The sequence below is a fragment of the Pholcus phalangioides genome, unplaced genomic scaffold, assembly GCF_987345545.1.
Source record: "Pholcus phalangioides strain wild (caught in Gottingen) unplaced genomic scaffold, Ppha-v1.0 ptg000013l_1, whole genome shotgun sequence".
NCBI classification, from domain to species: domain Eukaryota; kingdom Metazoa; phylum Arthropoda; class Arachnida; order Araneae; family Pholcidae; genus Pholcus; species Pholcus phalangioides.
In genome coordinates, this window is record NW_028301606.1 from 18445329 (window position 1) to 18469117 (window position 23789).

General features: G+C 36.6%; 1 protein-coding gene across 1 annotated transcript in view; it reads left to right on the forward strand.

Moving 5' to 3' along the window:
* Positions 1 to 23789, forward strand: part of LOC149078698 (uncharacterized) — an 80644-nt gene that overhangs the window by 50604 nt on the left and 6251 nt on the right. The window contains exons 11-18 of the mRNA XM_089241394.1: positions 633 to 680; positions 2631 to 2672; positions 4506 to 4559; positions 5335 to 5382; positions 7896 to 7946; positions 16804 to 16854; positions 20668 to 20718; positions 23311 to 23361. Of these exons, the coding sequence (XP_089097520.1) occupies positions 633 to 680; positions 2631 to 2672; positions 4506 to 4559; positions 5335 to 5382; positions 7896 to 7946; positions 16804 to 16854; positions 20668 to 20718; positions 23311 to 23361 (396 nt within the window). The remainder of the gene's footprint in view (positions 1 to 632; positions 681 to 2630; positions 2673 to 4505; positions 4560 to 5334; positions 5383 to 7895; positions 7947 to 16803; positions 16855 to 20667; positions 20719 to 23310; positions 23362 to 23789) is intronic.

A 23789-nucleotide genomic window follows, 5' to 3' on the forward strand; every position in this document is an offset into this window, starting at 1 on the left:
TTGTTTGCGTTCACATGATCATCACCCTATTCACATTATGTAACGTTTCACACTTTATACACAACATTTTCAAAAAATGTCTTTTAAATTAAATAATAGCTTATCATTAAAAGAGGAAAAAGAAGAAATGTCACAATATGTTTGTAGAAAATAATAAATTAACACAAGATATACAGAAGACTGGATGTTGTGAAGATATTTATTATTTGAGATGTTAATTTTTTAAGGAAGGAAAAAACTCATCTCTGCCTCTACCGGGAGTCGAACCCGGGTCCCTCGATTGCCGGACGAGTGCTCTGACCACTAAGCTACAGAGGAGATAGAGATTTTCCTTCTCTAGAGCGTATATATGTTCAGAGCACTCGTCCGGCAATCGAGGGACCCGGGTTCGACTCCCGGTAGAGACAGAGATGAGTTTTTTCCTTCCTTAAAAAATTAACATCTCAAATAATAAATATCTTCACAACATCCAGTCTTCTGTATATCTTGTATTAACAAGTGGAGAGCGACATTCATGTCACAATAAATTAACGATTTTTTTTGTTTATTTATTTTTTTGTTGTTGTTTACTTTGCTTTTTTGTACTTTGCTTTTGTATGTAGATGACTCTATTTTTCTTTTTTCTCTCATAGTTAAACCATGTCCTCCATGCACACCTTGTCCACCTTGTGTTAAGAGAAGTAATACAGCTAATTCATTCTTGATGTCAATGTGTTAACTTGATATTTATTACTTATAAACGGAAAAGTTTTGAAAATATGTGAAATAAGGAACATAGAGTTTTTAATATACAGTATATAGGTTACGGTACATGTGATAACTAGTTATTATGCATAATCACCGAGCACCTGGTGAGTTTGCTAAATTGCCCTTAAATTAACCACTTTTTCCGGTGGTTATGCTTTGTACCTAAGCGTTCTTAGTAAATTTAAGTAGCACTAAAAAATTATAACTTCTACCACTGATCATGCATAGTACCCAAGCGTCGCGTCGTTGTTGAACGTGATAAATCTTAATATATGATATAGTTTACAATGAAAATTCATGCATGTATTGTATCAATATATCGGGTACGATTACAAAACTTTATCATTTTATCGGTGTGTCCGACTAAAATAATCACACATTCTAGACTCGTTTGGAATATTTTTCATATTTATCAAATGCACCAATTACCCTGAGGAATTATGCACAATCACAGATTCAAACTATAGGCCTATATATTTCAGGTATTTATCAAATTTACTAGCGACGCTTGTGTGTGAGTGTTATAGATATTCGTCGATAAAAGTCATAAAATTATCAAACTTACTAAAGCGATTGGTAAGTAGCATAATAACCGTTTATTGTGTATAATAATCGATTTATCACATTTACGGTGACGCAGAGACGCACATACACGTGGTAAATCGGTAATCATCCGTAATCGCTGGTTGTTACGCATAATCATCAATCGTCTCGGCAAGTTTGATAAATTTTCCTACATTTATCACTTTTGCCGGTGATTATGTATAATTCCTGAATGAAAAGTTGGTAAGTATGATATATATGAAAGAAATCATGTGAGTGCACTACACATATTTTGTCGTAAAAATATGTGTAAGAAGGAATTCTATTCAGTACTACTACTTAACTGTACACGCACCTCGTGTTTTCTCTGCGGAATTCCCAACGAATCGGTATATGCCGGGGCATATTTTGTGAGTGTATGTATACGCCCCCTCCCCATCTTATGTAGTACTAGCAAATTTGATGCGATAGCAGTGGTATCTGCTAGACTGCAAAAGAACTAAAACACTGTTTCATACTCCTATCGAGAGATGTTGCCACAATTATGTTAAATTTTTACCGAATCATAACAATATTACTACTGCGGTCTACCAACGTTGCAGTGGTACTTTTGCGCATTAATTGAATTAATTGAAGACTATATATATATATTACTTTTCATTAATTTTTTTATATTAAGAAGGAAGGAAGGAAGTGAATGAAATCGCGCGCGAACTTGCGTATATCGGCTGAGGGTGAAACGGTAAAGGATGAATCTCAGGGCATTACCGTACCATTAAGAGGACCATATGGACGAGTGACGTTGATCTTTCCCATTTATTTTATACATTTTTGGTGGGGAGGACGTTATCCAGAGAAAAGCATAAAAACATAAATGTACATTTAGAATGTACAGAAACACTAAAAAAAATAGCTACTCCAAAATATGTACAGGAAATACTTCAATAATTAGGGGTTCGTTGTTTGATTCAAAACCCAGGGCCAGATGCCAATTACCAATACGATGATGTGCATTGAACTATCTTGGGTATTCGTATGCAAACCGACTGAATAAGCTTAATGTAAAGGACAAATGAATCAATCAAAGGGAAAAACTTTTATTTGGTATGCTAAGAAGCACTTATTTAAATGATTTTTCCTATTGTGTGTCATTCAACGAAAAGCGATTGGATGTTAGTAATTCAACTGTTCCTCTTTTGACAATCAACTATACCTTATAGAATTACTGAGTTTTGATTATCATGATCAACCCTGATAATTTATAATGATTATTTTATTTATTTGCAGAATTAGAAGAATCTCATTTATATGAATTCTTTTTCTTGTGTTTTTTTTTGCAGTAAAGAGGACTGTGAGCCCTGCAACCTTTACAGAACCCGAATGTATGACAATTTTTTTATACATTTCTGATACAATAATTATTTACACTTTAGTTTTATAAACCTTCATTATTCCAGTCCCTTCTGAGGATACCTGTGAAACAGCAGTATCGTTTAGTTTATTATTTAACATCGTATAGTTTGTTTATTTAGTTTTGATAATTTTAAATAAGTACAGGTCCAGTAAGAGTATGATGAAAATAAAATGAATATAAACATCACGTTGCGATATAGGAAACCAAAGCATATATACGATAATAATGATAAAGAAAGAAAAAAAGTTGAATGCATAATTATGAAAAATATATTTACATTCAAAACGCAAGGAAAGGGAAAGTCGCATTTTAAAAAGCACAGTTTCCACATCTGAGAAAGCGGAAAAGCGGAGAATTTCTTAACTACGTAGTTAAAGCGGTATGGAGGAGTATAAAAAAAAGATTACGATTGCGAAGATTGATGCTATTGCATTGAAAACTGATTTGCACTGAAACTTTTGACTTGCACATTTACGTCAATGTTGATAATTTTCACAAAACTAAGTGATCAAAGCATTCTGAAAACGTACATCCAGTGATTCGTATTTGAAAGCACAACTAGAAGTATAATGAGGTAGGAACTAAAGTTGAGATTTCAAAACGCTGTAAAACAAGAACCATTGTTCAGAGTGACTATAAAATTTGCATGAATTCTCCTGAAGCAGTGGAATTTTATTCGGCGAACAAAAATTTCGAACTCTAATAATTTACCGATAGGTGGAATTGTAATCGTGAAACAGGGTCAGTTCGTTCGCTGAAAGAAAACGATAATCAGACAGTGCACATATTTTAAAATTAACAGAAAATTTCATGATTCATGGAAACATCACAAAAGTGTGAAATTTTTGTGACTTCATCTTTGTGATTTTTTCATCTGAATTATGGAAATTTTGCAATTTTAGTTAAATTGTCATTTTGCCTTGTGTTACTACCATTTAACGGAGGTACAAGTTTTTATTAGTGCAGCGCTATCTACCGGTGAATTATCAAGTATTTAATTCTCAAGTAATTTTTTTTTCAATATCCGGAAAATCTCACTGCTTCTTTATCCTGTTCTAGAATATAGCTCCATAATCTGGAATCCGTATTACCCATTCAACAAAATTAATATTAATGTTGTAATAACAACCGACAAAATGGAATCTTGCACTTTGTTATTACAAAAAAATTGAGATATTGAATATCCGTGAAATATAACAACAAGGTGATTGTTGTTGTTGCGATTTTAAAAATCAGTAAAATAAAAACCATTGCTCAGAATGACTTGAAAATTCGTATGAATACTCCTAAAGCAACGGGAATTTCGTTCGTTAAAAATAGTAAAGAACTACCACTTTCGAAGCCTATAATGCTAGGTATTCATAAAGAAAGCATAGATGCTCTATATATTTTCTAAAGTGTAATAATTATAGTAATGTAAAGTATTGGAAGGCACACAAATAATATAAATTCTCTAAAAATTCATATAATCGTTTTGTAACCTTTCCCCATAGTTTATTTTTAGCTAATATGATTGTCAAATGTTTCACATTTTACTCAAACCTGAAAAAAAAGGTTGTTATATAATATTTTAAAAAATCTCAGATGGTTGTTTCAGAGCCACCATCTTGCAATTGACTAATCAATATCTCTACCTAAGTAGAGAAACGAAGAAGAGGAGAGCTCAATGAACACTACTTCGTACCAATTATCAACGGCATAATTACAGTATAAAATGCAATTAATATAACAAAACTTGCATATATATTTTAAAAACGTGAATATAACTAATAATTTGATTGGTTTTTTTTTCTTTTTACAGACGAAACTTGCCCTGATTGTCCAACTTGTCCATCGTGCATACAATCCGTAGAAAGTAAGAAAACTACATAAAGCATTTTCATAACTAAGTATGTGAAAGGTGAATTTTTTTAAAGGCGGAACTTCTTAAAAAAGAAGTTATTTTTTTTAAATATGAACACAAAGTAAAATAATTTTTAGCTGATTCCCAAAGAAATGTTCTTATTAAACCTTGCTTATGTCGTCGATGGAAACGCAGCCTGAACACTCTAAAAAATACGACACATTTTTTGAGGCCTTTACTTCCATCTCTATGACGTTTTACTAAGAAATTCTCGAAACTACAGTTGAAACTAATGCTCGCTTGATACCGACGATGAAAAAAAAAATAATAATAAAGTCAGATGTTTAATAACCTCTGCCTCCTCATTGTTTAATTTTCATTAATTGGGCGTTGGAACGCTGTCAGTACTCCTAGACGCTATGAATTCTTATTGATGAATCTTTACTTTCTAGTATCCATAGCAAACAACGCTGTCTCTCCACCGATCAGGATCCGCACTCTATTACCGTTATCACTTATTTGCATTAGTTATCACATTAAGCTTTGCGTTCCGTTTGAAAAGATGTCGGAAAGCCACTCAAGTTAAGGAATGCGACGGGATTTTTTTTTACGTAAAAATGCGTCTTAAAAATCGACATGTGACATATCGACAGGTTGAACGTCGTGACAAATTTTGCCATCGATCAGACTATTTGTTGCAGCTGCGAATACGTTGAGCGTAATAAATTATTTTGTATTCATTCTGAATTTTGCGGAAGTAATGATTAATTTCTTTTTTCTTGACCAGACGTCGATGAAGAACCGATGCAAAGAGAGAGGAGGGAAGTTGAGAACGGTAAGTGACTTTTTTTATATATTCTCATCATATACATTTTTCATTTTCGTTCTACGTAATGAGAATAGTAGAGATTTTTGTGTTTATCGTTTCGTTGTTAACATTTTTTTATGACATAGTCACAAAAAAAATTTCCATAGAATGTTTCAGCTTCTAATACAGAATGAGAATGGAAAACGTCCCTATCAATGACGAGAGGAAGGGGTGGGTAAGAGAAAAACATACACCGTATTTCTTTCCAAATCCCCTCAAGTGCGTATACAACACAGTAGTAACAAAAAACGTCGTGCCGAAAAATTATTCAACGTAAGTGCCGCATCTGCCCTTCCCTTCCAGCATGTATTTTTTCTCCTTTATAATCACTATTTTATCAAATTCTAATTAACAAGAATAAGCACCGTCATGGATTGGGCGAAAAAAAAAAGTTAATAAGTTAAGATTTCAGAATAGCATTGGGTGAAATAATACTTATCTTGAAATAGTTCCTAGCTATATTTTATCTTGGCTTTATTTTTTTGTCTTCCAGAAAATTTCAAAATACACACAGTTCATGAATCAATGATCATGATGTTCTACGATGATTAAAAAAATCTAAATCAGTCAGGAGCCAATCATTAAATCCAATGCGTAACTTAGTTTGTGTATAGTCTGTTGTTTCCAGTTGTGGATATACCTTATTTGTGTGGTATAACGATTGCTACATTAGTTAGCGGATATAAATGACATTATTGCGTTCACATTGTGACCTATCTTCAGCATTTAATTACAATACAGAAAAATTTTAACTTGTCCAAATCGGACAAGTTATTGATAGGGGAACGTATATTGAGCTCGGTGTGAATTCTAGAATAGGAAATAAGTTTTCTTTCTTCTTTTTAAGATAAGGATAATTTTATAATAATAATAACAATAAAAAAAGGAAATAACTCCACATTTGTAAATAATACAAAGAGATGAGTGGCAATAGGAATGGAGGTAGCTATAAACTAGTTCGGTGGCCTCCTTGATAGCACGTGCTTCAAAAACTAGTTATGCATAAACAAACAAATGATATGATTTCTTAGAAATTAACGTGCTTTTTGTCGGGTATTCATTATCAATTTTAAAGGCATAAAGAAAAGGAAATTCGGCATAATTGCAATTAACTTGAGGCTGGGACTTCATTGTTCCAGTTTGTGCATTAAGCGTTCGAGTGGTGCAGTGGTAAGATGCTCGTCTTCCACCATGAAAGTTGCTTTTACTAAACCAAACGCACCCCGACGTTAATATTGCCTGAGGAACTTCGAACGCATAAGAGACGCGCTGGACAGCAAAAAAAAAAAAAAAAAAAATACGTGAGGAAAATTTTCGTGGCAGACCACATAGCGACCACAAATGCGAATTTGTACTAATTTAAACATGGTTCATATGCAAACATGGTTCAAAATATTACATACCGGATAATAAAATCAGAAAACAAAATGTATATAAAATAAAATGGTACTAAAACTCTGTACAAACAATTAAATTTGCGAATTCTGCATAGCGTGTACTCTGGAGAATTGTTTGTGCATAACTGGTGCAAAAAAACACTGTACTGACCAGAAAAAAAATATGCATCATTAAAAAGCGCTGATTTAGGCATATTGGTAAGGAAACTAACACAACGAAGGTTAAAGTCATGGTCCACGTGTTCGAATCCGGGAAAGAACATCAAAAACAAGTTCTTCGCCCACTGAGCCTGAGGTGTACTATACCGATGAATGACGCCTTTATTTCCCATCAAACTCCACTGTCTACAAATAACCGTATGGCGATACATGCCCGGAATTGGTGTGTCGTGAAGTAAATTTGTACATTAGAGTTCTTATTGTACCATGAAAAACATCATGAGAGTGATACAGTCGAATCCCGTTATAACGAACGCCAATGAATCACTGAGACCGGAAGAATCACTTCGTTGAAACGAAATTTCGTTATAAAAGAATTCCAGCTTACCTAGCATTGTTCCTATGTAAACGTATTTGGGGGATTAGAAAAGTGTTTGTTAAAACGAGATTCGACTGTAATAACATCATCAGTCAATGAACATATTTTTGTAAATCGCTTGAAAAAATACTGCTGTATGCTAGAAGCAAATACTGAAAAGTACATTTAAAAATGAAATGATGAAATATAATTTTTCATTGCTAATTTTATCATCTATATCATAATTTTCTTTAAGGATTCCAAATTATTAATATTTAATTATAATATAGTTCGTAATAAGAGCAACTTTATGAAAGATCAAAAGGTCATTCAAATGCTGAAACATCTCATATCTGCCTGTTTTGATACAGATGATACGTGAACCGTAACATTTCATATCATTTGAAGGAAAACGCGTGGATTGATATTAAGGAAGATGAAAGAATAAACATCTTTATTTCATCTTTGCCTTCCTCGCAATGCATTTGTCAATTTTATTTATAAGTAACTGAATATTACAAAATGACAATTTTGTGAGATCTAAAGTTTTAACTTATTTTCTCAAGGAGACATTGCTATAGAAGAGGATGAAGGATACGATATTACTACGGAGAATGGTATGTGATTTTTTTTTAAATTTTCATCTGATGCTTTGCTCATTACATCATTACAGTAATACGTGCTGAGAATGTTACAGATTTTGTGGTTTACACACTTTTTTCTCATGATAAAGTTGCCAAAAATGATGTATTTTTTATGTTTCAGCTTCTGCCACATTCACGCATGGGCGGGGATACGTGGGGGGGGGGGGCATGGGGCCCCCACGGGGTCAAAGGTAGAGCCGACTGATCAAATGCATATGAGTATATGTGAACTGACATCATCATGTCCCCAGACTTTCACGTCTATCTCAGCCTATGCATTCACGGGAAATATTCCTATGAACAAGGAGAGAAAAAAATGTCGATGAGCCATTCACTGGCAAAAAAAACCATCGAAAAAAAATTACCTGATGAATCAGAGTATTTTCTAAACTGGAAGCAAGTTCCAAACATCCTTGATGGAATATATTCTGACAAGGAAATGCTGATGAACCCCTGAACTGAACACATTAATTCGTAAGTCACATTTTAAAAAGAGCTAATAACTTTCATTGAGGAGAAGGTATGCGTTTGTGCATCGAAATGCTACTCAACACGGACCGTGGAATGACAGGAATCGAACCAAAGCTGATCAAAATTAGCTACAAACTAATTCAGGGTGCAGTAAATACCACATGCCTAAAACGATGTTGTTGCATAGATAATCGAATTATATTATGAGTTTGTTAGATACATATCGTATAATTTTGAACAGAAATTCGTGAACGATTATTATCAATAATTCAATAGGAAAATCATTTCGCTTTGCTGAACTACCACAAGTATGAGGCGTGTTTGCATAGGCGTAAACTTATTGAAAATGTTGGGGGGGGGGGGGGCTCAGGCTCTAATGGAACCTTGTTTATACGACGCGTCGTATAAATGCGAAAATTATTTTTCCGAAAATTCCCCCCCCCCTCCCCCACCTTTTTTTTACAGATGTTTCCGAAAAAAAATTTTGTGAAAATCTGTCGTTTTGATTCAAAATCTTATGCTTGAGAAGAAATATACTTATAATATTATCATAACATTACTGTTGCTAAAGTCTCAAGCAATTTTACGGTATTCATTTCAAGATTTAACAGAAAAAAAAGTGTTATTTAAACGTTATGTAAAACTTCCTTTACTTGACAGAGAACACCGTTACAAAATTATCGAATGTGGGGGCGACAAAAATCCCAGTTACAGCCCTGGCTATCAGCATACCGTAGCCCGTTCAATAATTATTTCAGTACCTGTCAAAAGCCATTGAACACAGGGCCACAACTAGGGAGGAGCAGGCGGGTCTCGTGCCCCGGGCGCTAGACCGGATGGGGTGCAAATTTCATTCTAAAACCTCTCCTTCAACATTACAAGGGGGGCGTCAAAATGCGCGCTTGCCCCGGGTAACCAAGCATCTAGTTGCAGCCCTGATTGACTGGTTCAATCATCTTAATTTTTATTACTTTTTCAGTAAAAAATATGCATGAGAAACTACAGTCGGTCCCGCTTAGTTTTTCCGCTTACAACGTGTCTTCATGATGGGTTTTTGAAAACCGTAAAACACTGTATTTCAGTGACACGTTTTCACCAATTGAAAAATTATGTGATTCGATTGATAGAAAAGGTGTTTTCCAAAGACTTGGGAGTTCGAATCGAAGTGAAAACGTCGATTAATTGAAGTGTATACAGGCAGGGTCCTGGGTAAAGCAGGAATTAGGAGGCTCTTGCGACAAGAGTCAAAGATGTTAATTGGTCAGTGAATGTATGTTGTTTGAATTTCGGGGGCTCAAAGTTATAAAGGCTTCATTTGCCCATGAAGAAATTAGGCCCTGTATACAGGGATAATGTATAGAAATGTATAGCAACTGAAGCAAAACCTCGTACAAATAAGTAAGGTCAGAAACGTAATAGGGAGATATATACAAAGGGTTCCATTACATTTTCCTAAATACAGTAAAATCTCCACAAATGATCACCTGTACTCAAACACAAATATGCATCAGTGGTCGCCTCTATTCGGCGTAAAATTTCTATGGTGGAGCCCCGTACGCTCTCCTCTTATATTCATTTATCGAATTTACTGATTTATTTTCTTCGAGTGGGTGCGGAGCCCCCGGGAAGTGTACACAGGGCACCGGTTGAGAACCGCTGCTTCAGTGAAAAGTTTCCCAAACTTTTTGTGTTCCATAGCTCTTCTTTAAAAAAAAATTTCTTTCTCATTTCTCCCAACTCAAGCCCACCCATAGGATCCTATACTAAACCCATAGCTTCTATCGACCCTTTGGACAATTGCATCGACCCCTTCCCCCAGGGGTCGATATTTCACACTTTGGAAAACACAGCTTCAGTGGCCATTCTTGGTTATTATAGAACTTAATTTAATGAAAGGTCACGGGAAATTGACCTTTTTATTTTTGATTTATTCATTTTTTTTGCACTATTTATAAATTTGTTATGATTAGTCCTGTTTGTTGCATTTATATAAATTAACCTCTTTTTAGCATTAATGTGTGTATAAATGTATGTAATTGAAGAATTTTCAGAATAAGTGCAAATTTTCAAGTTGTGCGGAAGATTAATTAAATTTTTGTAATTTTTCAAATTAATATTGCTCATAATACAATAAAAGTTCGTTATAACAACAGCTCACAACCACAAGAAAAGTTTTCGCTGTAACGTAGTTCTCATTATTAACGAATTTTCACGTTTCGCTCTGTAAGGACATAAAATTATTGAAAATTGCTGCTTTATCTGCATTGGGACGTCTTTGAGATCATTTCGTTCTAATATTAACGATTGAACGGAACTCTAGTCATGTGAAATTGATTTTTGATCTCAAATCAGTTGATTCTCTAAGAGTATAAGACGTTTTCCACAGAATTTCGTGTCATCAAAGCGGTTTAGATGACCAACTGAACAATTAAAAGTCTGAACTTATTACATTCATGCTCACTTCCATGGATTTATGGATCAGGCAACATCGTCTATCGAATCGGAAATTCGACATTTTCAAATAGTTTGGTTGCTCAACTCCAAGGACCTTCTAGCTACATGGACCATACCCGAAGCCCGGGTGCTTTATTTGCTTGTCATTTCTTTTTTTTCAAGTAAAAAGAAGTAAAATCTCAGGAGAAAAATCCGCCCATTTTTGACATTATTCATGTATGCACTTGTGTGCACGTGTAGTTTGCTTCTTTTTCGAGCAACTTTTTCTTTCTATTAGTGAGCAGCTACAGTACTAATAACTAGAAATTCCTAAATAAAATACATGTAGAAATCATTTGCATGAGAATGTTTTTGCAAATGAACATGCACCGAGATAAATAGAAAAGATGCATTTAAAAACGCATTTGCGTTTTTTGCTTGGTTATTTGTTCTTTAGCACATATTTTCTCAGTTTTAGTTCATATTTAGCCATTTTTTTTAAGTGGAAAATTCGGGCTCTAATTACAGGCGAATCCCGTTTTAACGAATACCGTTACAGCGAAAATATCGTTTTAACGAATGGTTTCCTAATCCCTCTAATAAGTATACATAGGAACAATGCAAACAATCTGAAATTTCTTTATAACGAAGTGTTTTCTCCGGTTTCTTGGACTTCGTTATAACAGGATATTCGACTGTATAACAATCATTTAATGTATTGTTACCAAAGTGAATGGGACAAGGGCGTAGCCAGAAATTTCGTTCGGCAGGGGGGACCAAAGTGATAGAACAATAGATTTGGTCATCTTTTTCCCTTTTTTCGGTCATTTTCTCACATTTCGGACGAGGGGACCAGACCCCCAAGTCTTCCTCTTCGCTACGCCCTTGGAATGGGACTACCCCTGAGCATGAGCTACCCAAGAAAACCAATCTATTGGGGGGGGGGGACACGGAATTTCTTCCAGAGAATTTTTGAGTTGGTGCCAATTTTCCAAAAGCATTTAATTAACAAAAATTTATTTGATTGTTGGGGGCGTAGCCTTTGCCCTTGAGCCCCATTCTAGTTTGATCACGGTCCAAGTAAAAATATATTTTCATTCTCTCTCTCTCATTGAAACGAGCACAACTCCGGTCTATCGCCATAGGCAATTTATTCAGATCTAGTCATGCCGTAAATCTGAGTATATCCTCCCAGGATCCCCCAGATCTCATGAATCCCGAAATCCCCTGGGCGGGGTCATGAAAATGACTATATACAAAAAATATAATCAGAACAGTATATGCATCTTTATTTATTCCAGGGTTGGACAAACCCCAAGTGCCAGGTCACCATGGTGACTGGAAAATCTGTATTCGTGCCTAAAATTTTGTATATGTGATTGCTAAATCAGAATCTAGTGATGGCTCAAAATTTTCCGATTTCATAATTGTCTTCCAACATGGAAAGGAGCAGAGCCACAACTAGAGAAAGCAGGTAGGTCTGGTGCTCCGGACGCTGGACCAGAATGTGAGTCGAATTCACCCTTTAACTGCTTCTTCTACATGCAAGGGGCGCCAAAATTCCGAATTGCCCCAGATGACAAAGTATCTAGTTGCGGCCCTGGGAAGGGGTCATCAATTCCCAGAAAGGTTGAAAAAAGATTATTTAAGATACTTTTCTCGTGAAAAAACCATGCTTGGCTCTTACAAAATTTGGCTGGTGCCTAAATTTTTTAATGATTTTTGTCGAGCCCTGTATTTATTTATATTTTATGATACAGTGTATATTTCCCCCAAAATCAAATTACATGTCACTTATTTAAGATTTATTTTACTCTCATATATTGAGTCATATATCAGGTTTTAAATTAGAAAAATAATAATTTTTTTAGTTGCATAAATTTCTTATTAAAAACTCGATTCAAATATTGTCACTTTTACAAGTATGCAAGCCAAATGGAGTTTAAATTTTTCTTAAATAAATTTTAAATATGATTGAAAAAAATAAAACATATAGTAAGTTTTATTAATTTATTGATGTGTCTAACAGAAAAAAAATTATTTTATACTACGCTTTTTTGATTATAAGTATTAGAGGGCTGCAAAATCTAGATTGTTTTTGAAGATTCTGAATAAATTATCATTAAAGAAAATGCTTAAAATGCATGAATTTATCAAAAATGTGTAGCTATATTTAATATTGCTTACTTTTTCTGTCAGGAAACTGTGCGGAATCACGAGGAACTTTTCCGTTTTCTTGTAATACAACATGTTTTACTAACAGAAGGTTATACTGTACGTGCACAACCGAATGTGGCCCACACAAACCATAAAATACTGTGGAACTGTCCATCTCAACATTTGTGGGGGGGGGGGTTTCAGTGGAAAAACAAGGAGTTTACTTCAAGTGGCTCCAAACACAGCTATTCTTATTTTGCAGAATCACAAACCTCGTCTAGATCTTTCTTCACCAGCGTAATTTCTTTATATTCCAATTAGGATCATCTATGTCGGCGTCCTTCACGAATGGCCATCCATTAAGCACAAAAGCTTTTAAAGCCTTGACCGGCGGCGTCAAGAAGAATGTAGTTTTCAGGATCAGAAGGGGGTTCCCCATATGGACGGATGCCTCCAGGTGACATATTCCCCACATAAAAGCGACACGCTATACACTCCCCGTCCTTCTAATTAGGAAATGGTGATTGTATTCAGTAAACCTGCATTGAAACAGCCGAAACTGAACCCTACTGAAATGCTCTTTGTCAGCTGCAGAAGGTGCGGCCCCTTTATCATGAAAAAAAAAAAAAATACATGGAATTAAAAGTCCGCCAAAGATCCCAGGCTAGAAGCCCTTCTCCAGTATGTGGGAGTCCATGGCCGTGCTTATAGCTCGCTGAGTGCCCCCCCCCCCCGGGAAACACGCCACTAGATGCCACGGACGGGCTGTAACTAGGAGTGAAGATAATTTTATTGTCGGGAAAGGGGAGGGGGGAAAGCATCGAAATGCCTCATTGAGATCGACTGTGATGCCGCAAGATATTTAAAATTTCTACAGTGCTGCGAACGTAAACAGGGTATGTAAAACCCCCTCTTTGCGGTCACCGGCTGGACAAATAGAAATTCGTCCGTGAAAAAGAATTGATCGGGAAAGGAGGAACCCTATTAAAACCTTGAAAATAATTCTTCATTTTGAAATAAACACAATTTTTTGAATAACATAAGAAATACTACATCCTTTTTAGAAAAATTCCCCAATTTAATTTGCAATGGAACATAGAAAAAATTACAGTATTTTCCGATAAATAGAGGTCGCATCCTGTAAAATGGCCGGAAAAAAGTGTTTGTGGAAAAATCGCCACTTTTTTTTTTACATGTCACAGCTTCGTATAAAGGCCGAAACTCACTGTACTGACGTGACGTGATTATTCCGAGTCTAGGTGTGGAAAACGTATCCATACGATTTTTTTTGGGGGAGAGGGGAAGATTGAGCCAGCTCTCCGAAATTAATAAGAGGGGGGGGGGGGAGTCTCGATCCCATTGGCTTAAAACAAGTTACGACAGGTAATACAAGTTACGACTTAATGCACTTAACATACGACTTAATACAAGTTACGCTTACGACACGTCCAAGCACTTCCGTGTGAAAAATCGGGCAACTTTCAGCGCTCTCTCCCCACCCAATGTTAATTTCTTCATGTCAGCGCCTCTGTTGTGAAGAACTTGTTAATAAGCTTAATCATTGTTCACTTTACCTCCTCCCACTTTTTTTCTTTTTTGTGTTGTATCATGTCCCCATCCCCAAGGGTCACACTCAACAAAAGAAGGAAGAGATGCTCTTGAGTTTACTGACAGTGCAAGCAAGAGAAAGGTCCCCCCCCCCCCAAGTTATCTACACTGGTGCCTTCAGGTACCACTCTGGGAGGACGCAATTTAGGATGAATGGATGCTGGATTGATTCGGAGATAAGACTACTATTGTCTCAGAACAAGTGCGTTGAGATTCTGAAGAAAAGTAAAAACATAAAATTTCGAGCAGATGGATTTCTACTATTTAAAGAAATTTTTTGTCAAAAAGTTTTTTCTGAGCCAAGTGTGAGAAACATATCCACTCGAATTTTTTTTTTTTTTTTGGGGGGGGGGGCCGAGCCGGCTCTTCTAAAATGTTGGAGGGGGGGGCTCGGGCCCATGGGCCGGATACAAGTTTACGCCTATGTTCTACCCCCCCCCCCAGTCAAATTTTGTTGTAAAGGGGCTTGAAAAATGTTTCGGCATCGGTCCGCAAGATCTGTTATGAATGGGCATTTAGAATGTGCTTTTTTCCCCAATATTTTTCAAAAAAACATTGGGGTGGGGCCTAAAAGTTATTGGTCCTCCCGCATATACGGGACTCAAGCGTGTACGAAGGAGAGGGAGAATGCATTCCACAATGGTTTTTTTCAGTAATTACTGGGAGGCTCAGTCCCCTTACAAAATTTATTGCGGGGGGGGGGGGCTCAAATGGCCTCAGCCTCTAGGTTCTGGCACCTATTCTTTATAGAGTGTAATTTATTTCGGTTTCAATATCATTGCTTCCCAATTTTCAACCTCCCCCCCCCCCCCCACCATGCATCTTTGGGCTTATTTTCATGTCGGTGCCATGGCCGTCCTCCGGTCGCAGTGAACAAAAGAAGAGACACTCAGTTTTTGCCACAGGCAAAGAAGAAAGATCCCCCTCAACACCTCAAAGAATCTTCCTCTCAGCCGTGCCTTCTGGCAGGATTGGAATCGATGGAGGGTGCAATTGGGGATTGAACGGCAGGGAAAAATGAGATAAACGTATTGTCATGGAACAAGAAAGCCAAAGACCATCCAGATTTTTTGAAAGAACTAAAATTTTGAGCAGATTGTTTCCATTAACTAATTCATAATTAGGACAACTTTTGGTTAAAAAAAAATTTTTCATCATTGCAAAATGAATAAGCCATATTCATACGAATTTTTGGGGGGGCTGAGCCGCGTCTTCAAAAATGTTGGGGGGGCCCTATAGAAGTTTACGCCTATGCGTGTTTGATTATCACAGAGACAGTTTTAGTGGAAAGGAGTTTGCTCCTGTTGGTTTGATAATGCTGAGGATGTTAGAGATTATAAAAATCTAAAAAAAAAAAAAATGGTCAAAACCGCTAATTATAATTTCCAGTGCTGATGGCGTCGGAAGAGAAGTTACCAAATTGCAACACATCTCACTTATAGAATAACAGCCGTTTAACATTATGGCAGTCGATATGGGCGGGCGCGGGCCAAGGACAGGGTGACCTGATTAAGCGACTGAGATACTTGATCAAATCCTGATAGAAACCGCGACGTAACGTAAGTTCAATGATAAAACCTTGGACATTTCGAACAAAAACAATTCGGAGGGCGTTATAGTTTCGAATCCTATAGCCTGGACTTGCACGTTCAGTTTTGTATTCTCCATCACTTTCATATTAATTGCAGTGAAGCAGTGAAGAAAAAAAAACTTTAGGGGAAAAGTTTTAGTACACATTTTAGTGATAAAACTGCTCTTGTTTTTGGGATGTTTCTTCTAAACATTGCAAATCTGCTGAACTATATTTAATAATTATAGTCTGTTCCTTTTTTCAATAGACCAGTCACCTGATAAACCACACCAATCGCTCAATTATACCAAGCACTGTAAATAAAGTTAACATTTTCCTTTTTTACAAATTCTGCAAAATTGCGTTCGATTAGTGTAAGAACTGCAAATTTCCTAGTTTACGTGAAATAATCAACTTACGCATTACTCATAATGCAGAAAATGTCTTTAGAAATCACCCTGCATTAGTTTTGGGAGTGAAAGAAAATAATGTCACAAAATAAAAAATCAATGCAATTAACAATTTCGTCTAAAGATTGTCACTGAATGACATAATTTTGTGAGATGTAACGTTTTAATCTCTTTTCTTAAGGAGACACTGCTATAGAAGAGGCCGAAGGATACGATATAACTACGAAGAGTGGTATGTTTTTTTTTTTTCTGTCAAATTTTCATCCGATGCCCGTTACCTCATTACATGGCAAATATTGTTATATTCATTGAGCTGCAAGCTAATAATATAACTTGCAAATAATCGCAAAGTTATTAGCTAGCTTATAAACGATTGTAATAGCAAATTTTTCATTAACATTTTTGCATTCATATTAACATGTTTTTAATCTCTTTAAAAAGCTTTTTAAAGTGGCCGAAATATTTTTTCTCAAATTCTGGCCCATAATGATGTAAACTTAGATTGTTTTCGATGTCGTTAAAAATATAGAATTTCCACTCTTGGAAATCTGCAACAGGCCATGAGTATTTACGAGAAACCTCGGCAATCAATAAATTGATATTATTTGAAATATATTCATTAAAATTTGTTCACAGAAAGCTTTTTTTGAAGTCTGAATTTGGTACCAAGCGACATTGAATTTCTGAGCTCTTTGTGTGAGTGACTTAAGTGATCTTTGAATGTGCCATGAGCATACTTTAGTGATCTGAAAATGTGCCACGGGCCACTCAAATGCTCTGGAATTGTGCCACGGGCCACTCAAATGCTCTGGAATTGTGCCACGGGCCATTTAAGCGATTCGTAAATGTGTCGCGTAGTTCATTTTTACGAAATTAGGTTTGAAGGGACAAGCCACATCAGGGCCACTTTTGGTCTGCAGGTCAAGGATTTATCATATATGGTTGGAAGCAGGCATCTTCAGCCCATTGCTCGTGAGCACCGCAGTGCTTCCTGAAGCACTGAGTGCTTCAGGAGCGCTTCAGAGTGCGATGCTCGTGTCCGATTTCATGCTCGCGAGCACTTGATCAACTTTCCAAGTGAACACCATTTACAAATTGCATTCAAAGATTGAAATCATTCTGATTTCATGCATTCGTATGTCAAACTTGTCGTAAGGGGTGCTCTTCTTTTGAGGAGGGGTACAGACAGTGCTCGTGACAAAAAAAAGGTTTGAAGGCCTCTGTCCTAGAAATAGAAGGATTCCGTACGGGTTGTCAAGTTCATCTGTAATGTCATTAAGACTACCTAGCAAGTTTGCCATATTTTGAACTACAGAATCTATTTCGGTTCTTCTTATTTTGGCGTAGAATCTTCCTGGTTTGCTCACGAATACCGCATGGGGATTAGATATGGGTCATAGACATCACCAATTTTGAGTCCTATCATTTCTTTTCTGCACAAGGATGATATTGGCACGAGCAGGGAATGTTTTTCCCTGATCATTCTCAGGGTAAATGGACTTGCTCCCGTCACAAACAGCGTGGGAGGCCTTTTATCTCCGGCGTGCGGAGGAGGAGGTGCTGGTGAGACCCGTGTGTTAAGATGGCCTTGGTTGTCCCATGATTACACGTAATTTCTCGAATTCAAGAATCCTCACTGCTAGCTGATAAAAAATCATAGTTTTTGCAAATTTGAAACAGAAAATGGCGTTCAAGAACATTAGTGAGACTTACTGGCATCATGATATTATTAGCATCATTAGGACATTCAATACTTCACGGCCATATATATCGCCGTATGGTCATTTCTAACTAGTGGAGTTGGGTGTAAAATGAAAGCGCCATCCATCTGTGGTCGCCCTTTGAACTTTTTCTGATGTGCTTTTATCTGGATATGAACCCATGAACCTTGACGGCAACCTTCATAGTGGAAGACGAGCATCTTACCACTGCGCCACTCGGGCGATAGGACCATTCATTAGCTTCTGGTTCGAAATTTCGAATATTTGAGAAATTTACAGGTTAATAAGAGTTCTACCATCTGTAGAAATTAAAATGAACTATGATATTTTCTCCCCTGTAAGTTATCATCAGGCTGCAAGACTATTTAGGAGACTAGAAGGTGCTCTCTCTTATCTCATAATGTTGACAAATATTTCCGTAATCGGTCCGTAGTATTCGCTGTGATCCAGCGTGGGATCCATGGAGCTGCTTTTGCAATGGCCTTATTATAAGGAAGACAAATGCATGACGGGAAAAAATCCTTGCTTTCAGTTTTTGATCAGTTTCTTTCAGTTAGAAATTTCTTTTTCCGAGAGACTTTCTCAAGGGATTCTATGAAACGTATTGCGCATTAAAAACGTAGTTCATGATACACATTAGACAGTTTCATTCTAATGCCCTCATAATGGTTGAAAAAAAAAAACAGACTTTTTACTTAAAAGAAGAAAAAGTTTTCTTTTAGAATTAAAAAAAAAACAAAGTGAATAAGCATTTTGCAACCAGTTGTGTAGGAAAGAAAAACAGAGTTGTCCCGTTTTACCAATACCGTTTGTCATATGTACCGCTCAATCAAACTGGATGTATGTTCACCGAACTTGAAAACGGGATTTTTCTGACATAGTTATCATTTGGTTATTTTATCAGAAACCCCCGAGTCCCGATGTGATCACATTAAGCGGTGTGGACTGTGATTGTAATGGTTGAAATTGAGAATTTTCGATTGCTGTTGATTTCGAAAACAACACAGTATTTTCAAAAATGGGGCAAAAAATTTAGATTTCAGATTATTCATTAGATTATCAGAACATCGAAGTTAGAGAACCGCAACAGTTAAGAGGCAAAGACAAAGTTCATGGCAAATAAGAAAAGTTCGCCGGAAAAGGATAAACCTGCCGAAAGCCCAAACCCTTACTGGAACTATCCATGCCTTCCGATCGCGGTTACGATAATATCCTGTGACTGCGAAAACTGGTGAATATGTCGGATAGCAGTGCCTTGACGAGGTCCCAGCTCGTCCACATCTACCAACACTCTCCAGTTGCGCTCACCAAAAGAAACAACGTCGTCAATCTTCCACCGAAGATGGGTGATGTGCTCGACTCGCACAAGCCATACGCGGTAAGCGTCAAGCCGCTTAAGAATTCGAAAACCACCTGGAGCTTCAACAGCAGCAGAAGTGGCCCTTGTGGTACTCTTAGATGTCTTACGTTTCTGGATTTTCAGGGCCGACTCGATTTTCTCGACCCTTTTTCTTGGAGGGCTACCTGCAGCAGCAGCACGAGTGGTGTCACGCAGATTCGGCAGATTCACTAATGCGGCAGAAAAATCGATGTTATAAAAATACAGTAAAACCCTCTTAACGGGCACCCATCAGATGCGATCACTCTTCTTTTTAAGCCCAAATAATATTTTCCCCTTCTGTAATAGAAGTGTGCTTTTTAAACCCCTGATCAACGGTCCACCCTCTTTTACGAACTAATTTTTTCGTCCCGTTGGTGAGAGACCGCAAAAGAGAGGCTTAACTGTACTATTACCAATATTTATTTCAAAAATTATAAAAATGTGATAACGCTTAAATAAGCATTTAAAAATATGCACTTATTCTGAAAATTATTTGATTTTTTGCATTTATATGCATTAATGCAGAAAAAGGCCAAAACATGTGATCCGGGTCTATTTATTACCCATCAGTGCTTCATATAGCATATTCACAGATTTGGATCTCTGATACACTCACATGGCATCAAAGAAACTGACAGGAATGATTTTGTTTTGAACATTCGATGTTTTTTCTACAATTACCATGCAGAATAATAATGTGCATTTCATCTATATAAGCACGTTCTTACCTCAATTTTTATTTTTTTGTAAATACAGGGTGGCCTGTAGGTCCTAATGCTGAAAATGTGTTTAGAAATCACCCTGCACTAGTTTTGATAGTAAACAAAAACGAAATGAAAAACGAAATGAAAAAACCAATGCAATTAACAATTTTGTCAACAGATTGTCACAGAATGGCTTAATTTTGTGAGAGAGATCTAACGTTTTAATCCCTTTTCTTAAGGAGACGATGCTATAGAAGAGGCCGAAGGATACGAAATTACTACGGAGAATAGTATGTGGTTTTTTTTTTCTGTCAAATTTTTCATCCTATTCTTTGCGCATTACATCATTACAGCAATACGTGTTGATAATGTTGCAGATTTGGTGGTTTACGTTTAACTGTCCTCTTTTTTTTCCATGATAAGATTGCTAAAAATACAAATTCTTTCATGGCCCAGCTTCTACTACCTTCACGGGAAATATTCGTATGAACAAAGAGAAAAAAAATTGTCGATGAGCCATTCACAGACTAACATTTGAAAAAAATTACCTGATGTATCAGGGCATGTTTCAAACGTGCTTGTTGGAATATTTTCTGACCAGGGAATGTTGAACCTGAAATGATCACATTAATTCATAAATCACATTTTTAAAAGAGCCATTAACTTTCATTGAGGAGAAGGGATTCGTTTGTCCCTCGAAATGCTACACAACATCGACCGTGGAATGACAGAAATCGAATCAAAGCTGATCAAAATTAGCTATAAACTAATTCAGGGTGCATTAAATACCATGCGCTTAAAAGCTGCTGTTGCATAGATAATCGAATTATATTATGAGTTTGTTAGCGACATGTCGTGTAATTTCGATCAGAAATTCATGAACGATTTTTGTAAATAACGCGCAATAAAAAAAATAATTTCGCTTCGCTGCACTGCAACAAACATGAGGAGCGTTTCATTGTGACAGAGACAGTTTCAGTAGGAAGGAGTTTGCTCATGTCCTGGGGATGTTAAATATTTTAAGGATTTTAAAGGTGTTACAGATGTTAAAAATCTAAAATAAGTGAATCCGCTAATTATAGTTTTTCATGCTGGTGGTGTTGGAAAAGAAGTCACCAAGTTTCAACGCACCTCGCTTATAGAATCATAGCCGATTTACAGTAGGGGGACTCGACTTGGGCAGGCGCAGGCTCACCTTTGAAGACCGGACACACCTCGCTTCCCATTTCGGAGAGAGATAGAAGCGTTCCCGAAGGATGGGCGCAGGTCCACCACCAGACCAACCGTGACCCCCGCTATGTCCCCCTAGGGGATACAACCTGGTTCGTCTCAGTAGACATGGGCCACGGTGGGAAAATCCACCGACATCCAAGACCAGCAAACCACCCATACCAAGTCACACAACCACAAGCCAAACAGCAGCAGGGTCCCCTGGCAGGTGCACAGATGCACATCGCCTGCAGGCCACGAGTGGGGCTCGTGAAAACTAGTTATACAAGTTATATATATATATATACACACATATGAGCATATAGATAACAATGCATTTATGGAATGATACAAAAGAATTTCGAATGATACATGGTGATCATAGATGCAACAAATACAACATACAAAATCAAAAATTTAAAAAAAGAAGGCTAAAAAGTCAAAAGCATTTGATTTGTGCAAAGAAAAATACAAATACAACGAAGAATCGACCGAACATCAATATACGCCAAAAACTGTTTACAAAATTCGATTTAACATTCGAGAATTACACTAGCTGCATGATCACTTTCCAATAAAACTTTGAGAAAGGTTGCTCGTGATACAACTACAGAACTCTCGCACAACGGAAGGGTTTGCAAATTAATGTATCGAAAATGTTCAGAATAAGAATCATTTCGCAGAACGATTGAAAGATTGACAAAACGTAAATGGGGGACAAAAACTCTATACATAGGATTTGGTTGACAATTCAGAAATTCCATATTCGAACAAAGGGTATGGGGCCAAGAAAAGAGTTGCCAGTGTAATGGCCAGGTGCAGGCCCAGGGCAGGATGGCCAGATCAAGCGACTCAGATACTTGATCAAATCCTGATAAAAACCGGGACATAACGCAAATTCAGTAATAAAACCCGGAAGATAAAAAAAAAGCATTTCAGAGGGCATTATAGCGGTGAATCCGAAGGCTAGAACGTGCACGGTTCAGTTCAGTATTCTCCGTAATTTTCATATTAATTGCAGCCATGCAGTGAAAAAAAAATTAGGATAAACGTTTCCAAACGTTTTGGCTTTTTATATTTCGTATTTATACTTTGATGATTTGGTGAAACTTAGTGTGGGATGTGTCCAACAAAAACTTTTACCACGTGAATTTCCTTAAGAGGAGACGTGAGAAAGTATTTTATTACCCATTTGTGATGGATGTAGCATATTCACGGATCTCGTATCTGTAATACACTCACATGGCATCAAACAAACTGACAGGACTGAACGTTTTTTTTAATTTTGAATGTTTAAAATTTTTTTTCTACAAGTACGATGCAGAATAATAATGCACATTTCATCTATACAAACGTGTTCTTACCTCCATTTATAATACTTTTTTGTGTATACAGGGTGTCCTGTAGGTACTAATGTTGAAAATGTGTTTAAAAATCACCCTGTTCTAGTTTTGGGAGTGATTCAGCGTAGTACAACCCCACGGAGTAAAAGGCTTATATCCCTCATGGGACAGAGCCAGGGCCACGACTGGTCTTACAGTTTTGGGAGTGAAAAAACAGTGCGTCACCAACTAAAAGATCAATGGAATTGACAATTGTTCTGACAGTAGTATCTGAACATAGAAAAATATCATAATTTTGTGAGAACTAGTAATTTAATTTCTTTTCTGAAGGAGACGTTCTTGAAGAAGAGACCGAAGGATACGATGTTACTACGGAGAATGGTATGTTGTTGTTTTTTTTCTCAAATTTTTATCCGATAAGTTGCTTATCATATCATTACAGTAATACGTGCTGAGAATGTTGCAGATTTTGTGGATTATGTTTCACATTCTACTTTGTTTTCACTTCTACATATTGAGTTTTTTTTTTTTTAAATTGGAGTAATACAACCTATTTATGAATAGCAATGCATTAATAAGTCATACAACATACCTCACCGACGAACGGTTGATGAGATTGGTATTAGGAGTTACCGAAAACATACTGTACATTAATGATCATATTTGTGTTATTATCTTTACATCTTCCATTTTGATATGTTGTACATATTAAAATCCTCATCATATTTTTTTTTCCAGTAATTTTTGTAGTTTTTTTTTAATGCGATTTCACCCTATTTCAAGGTTCACGACCCATGTTATGCCTTGGA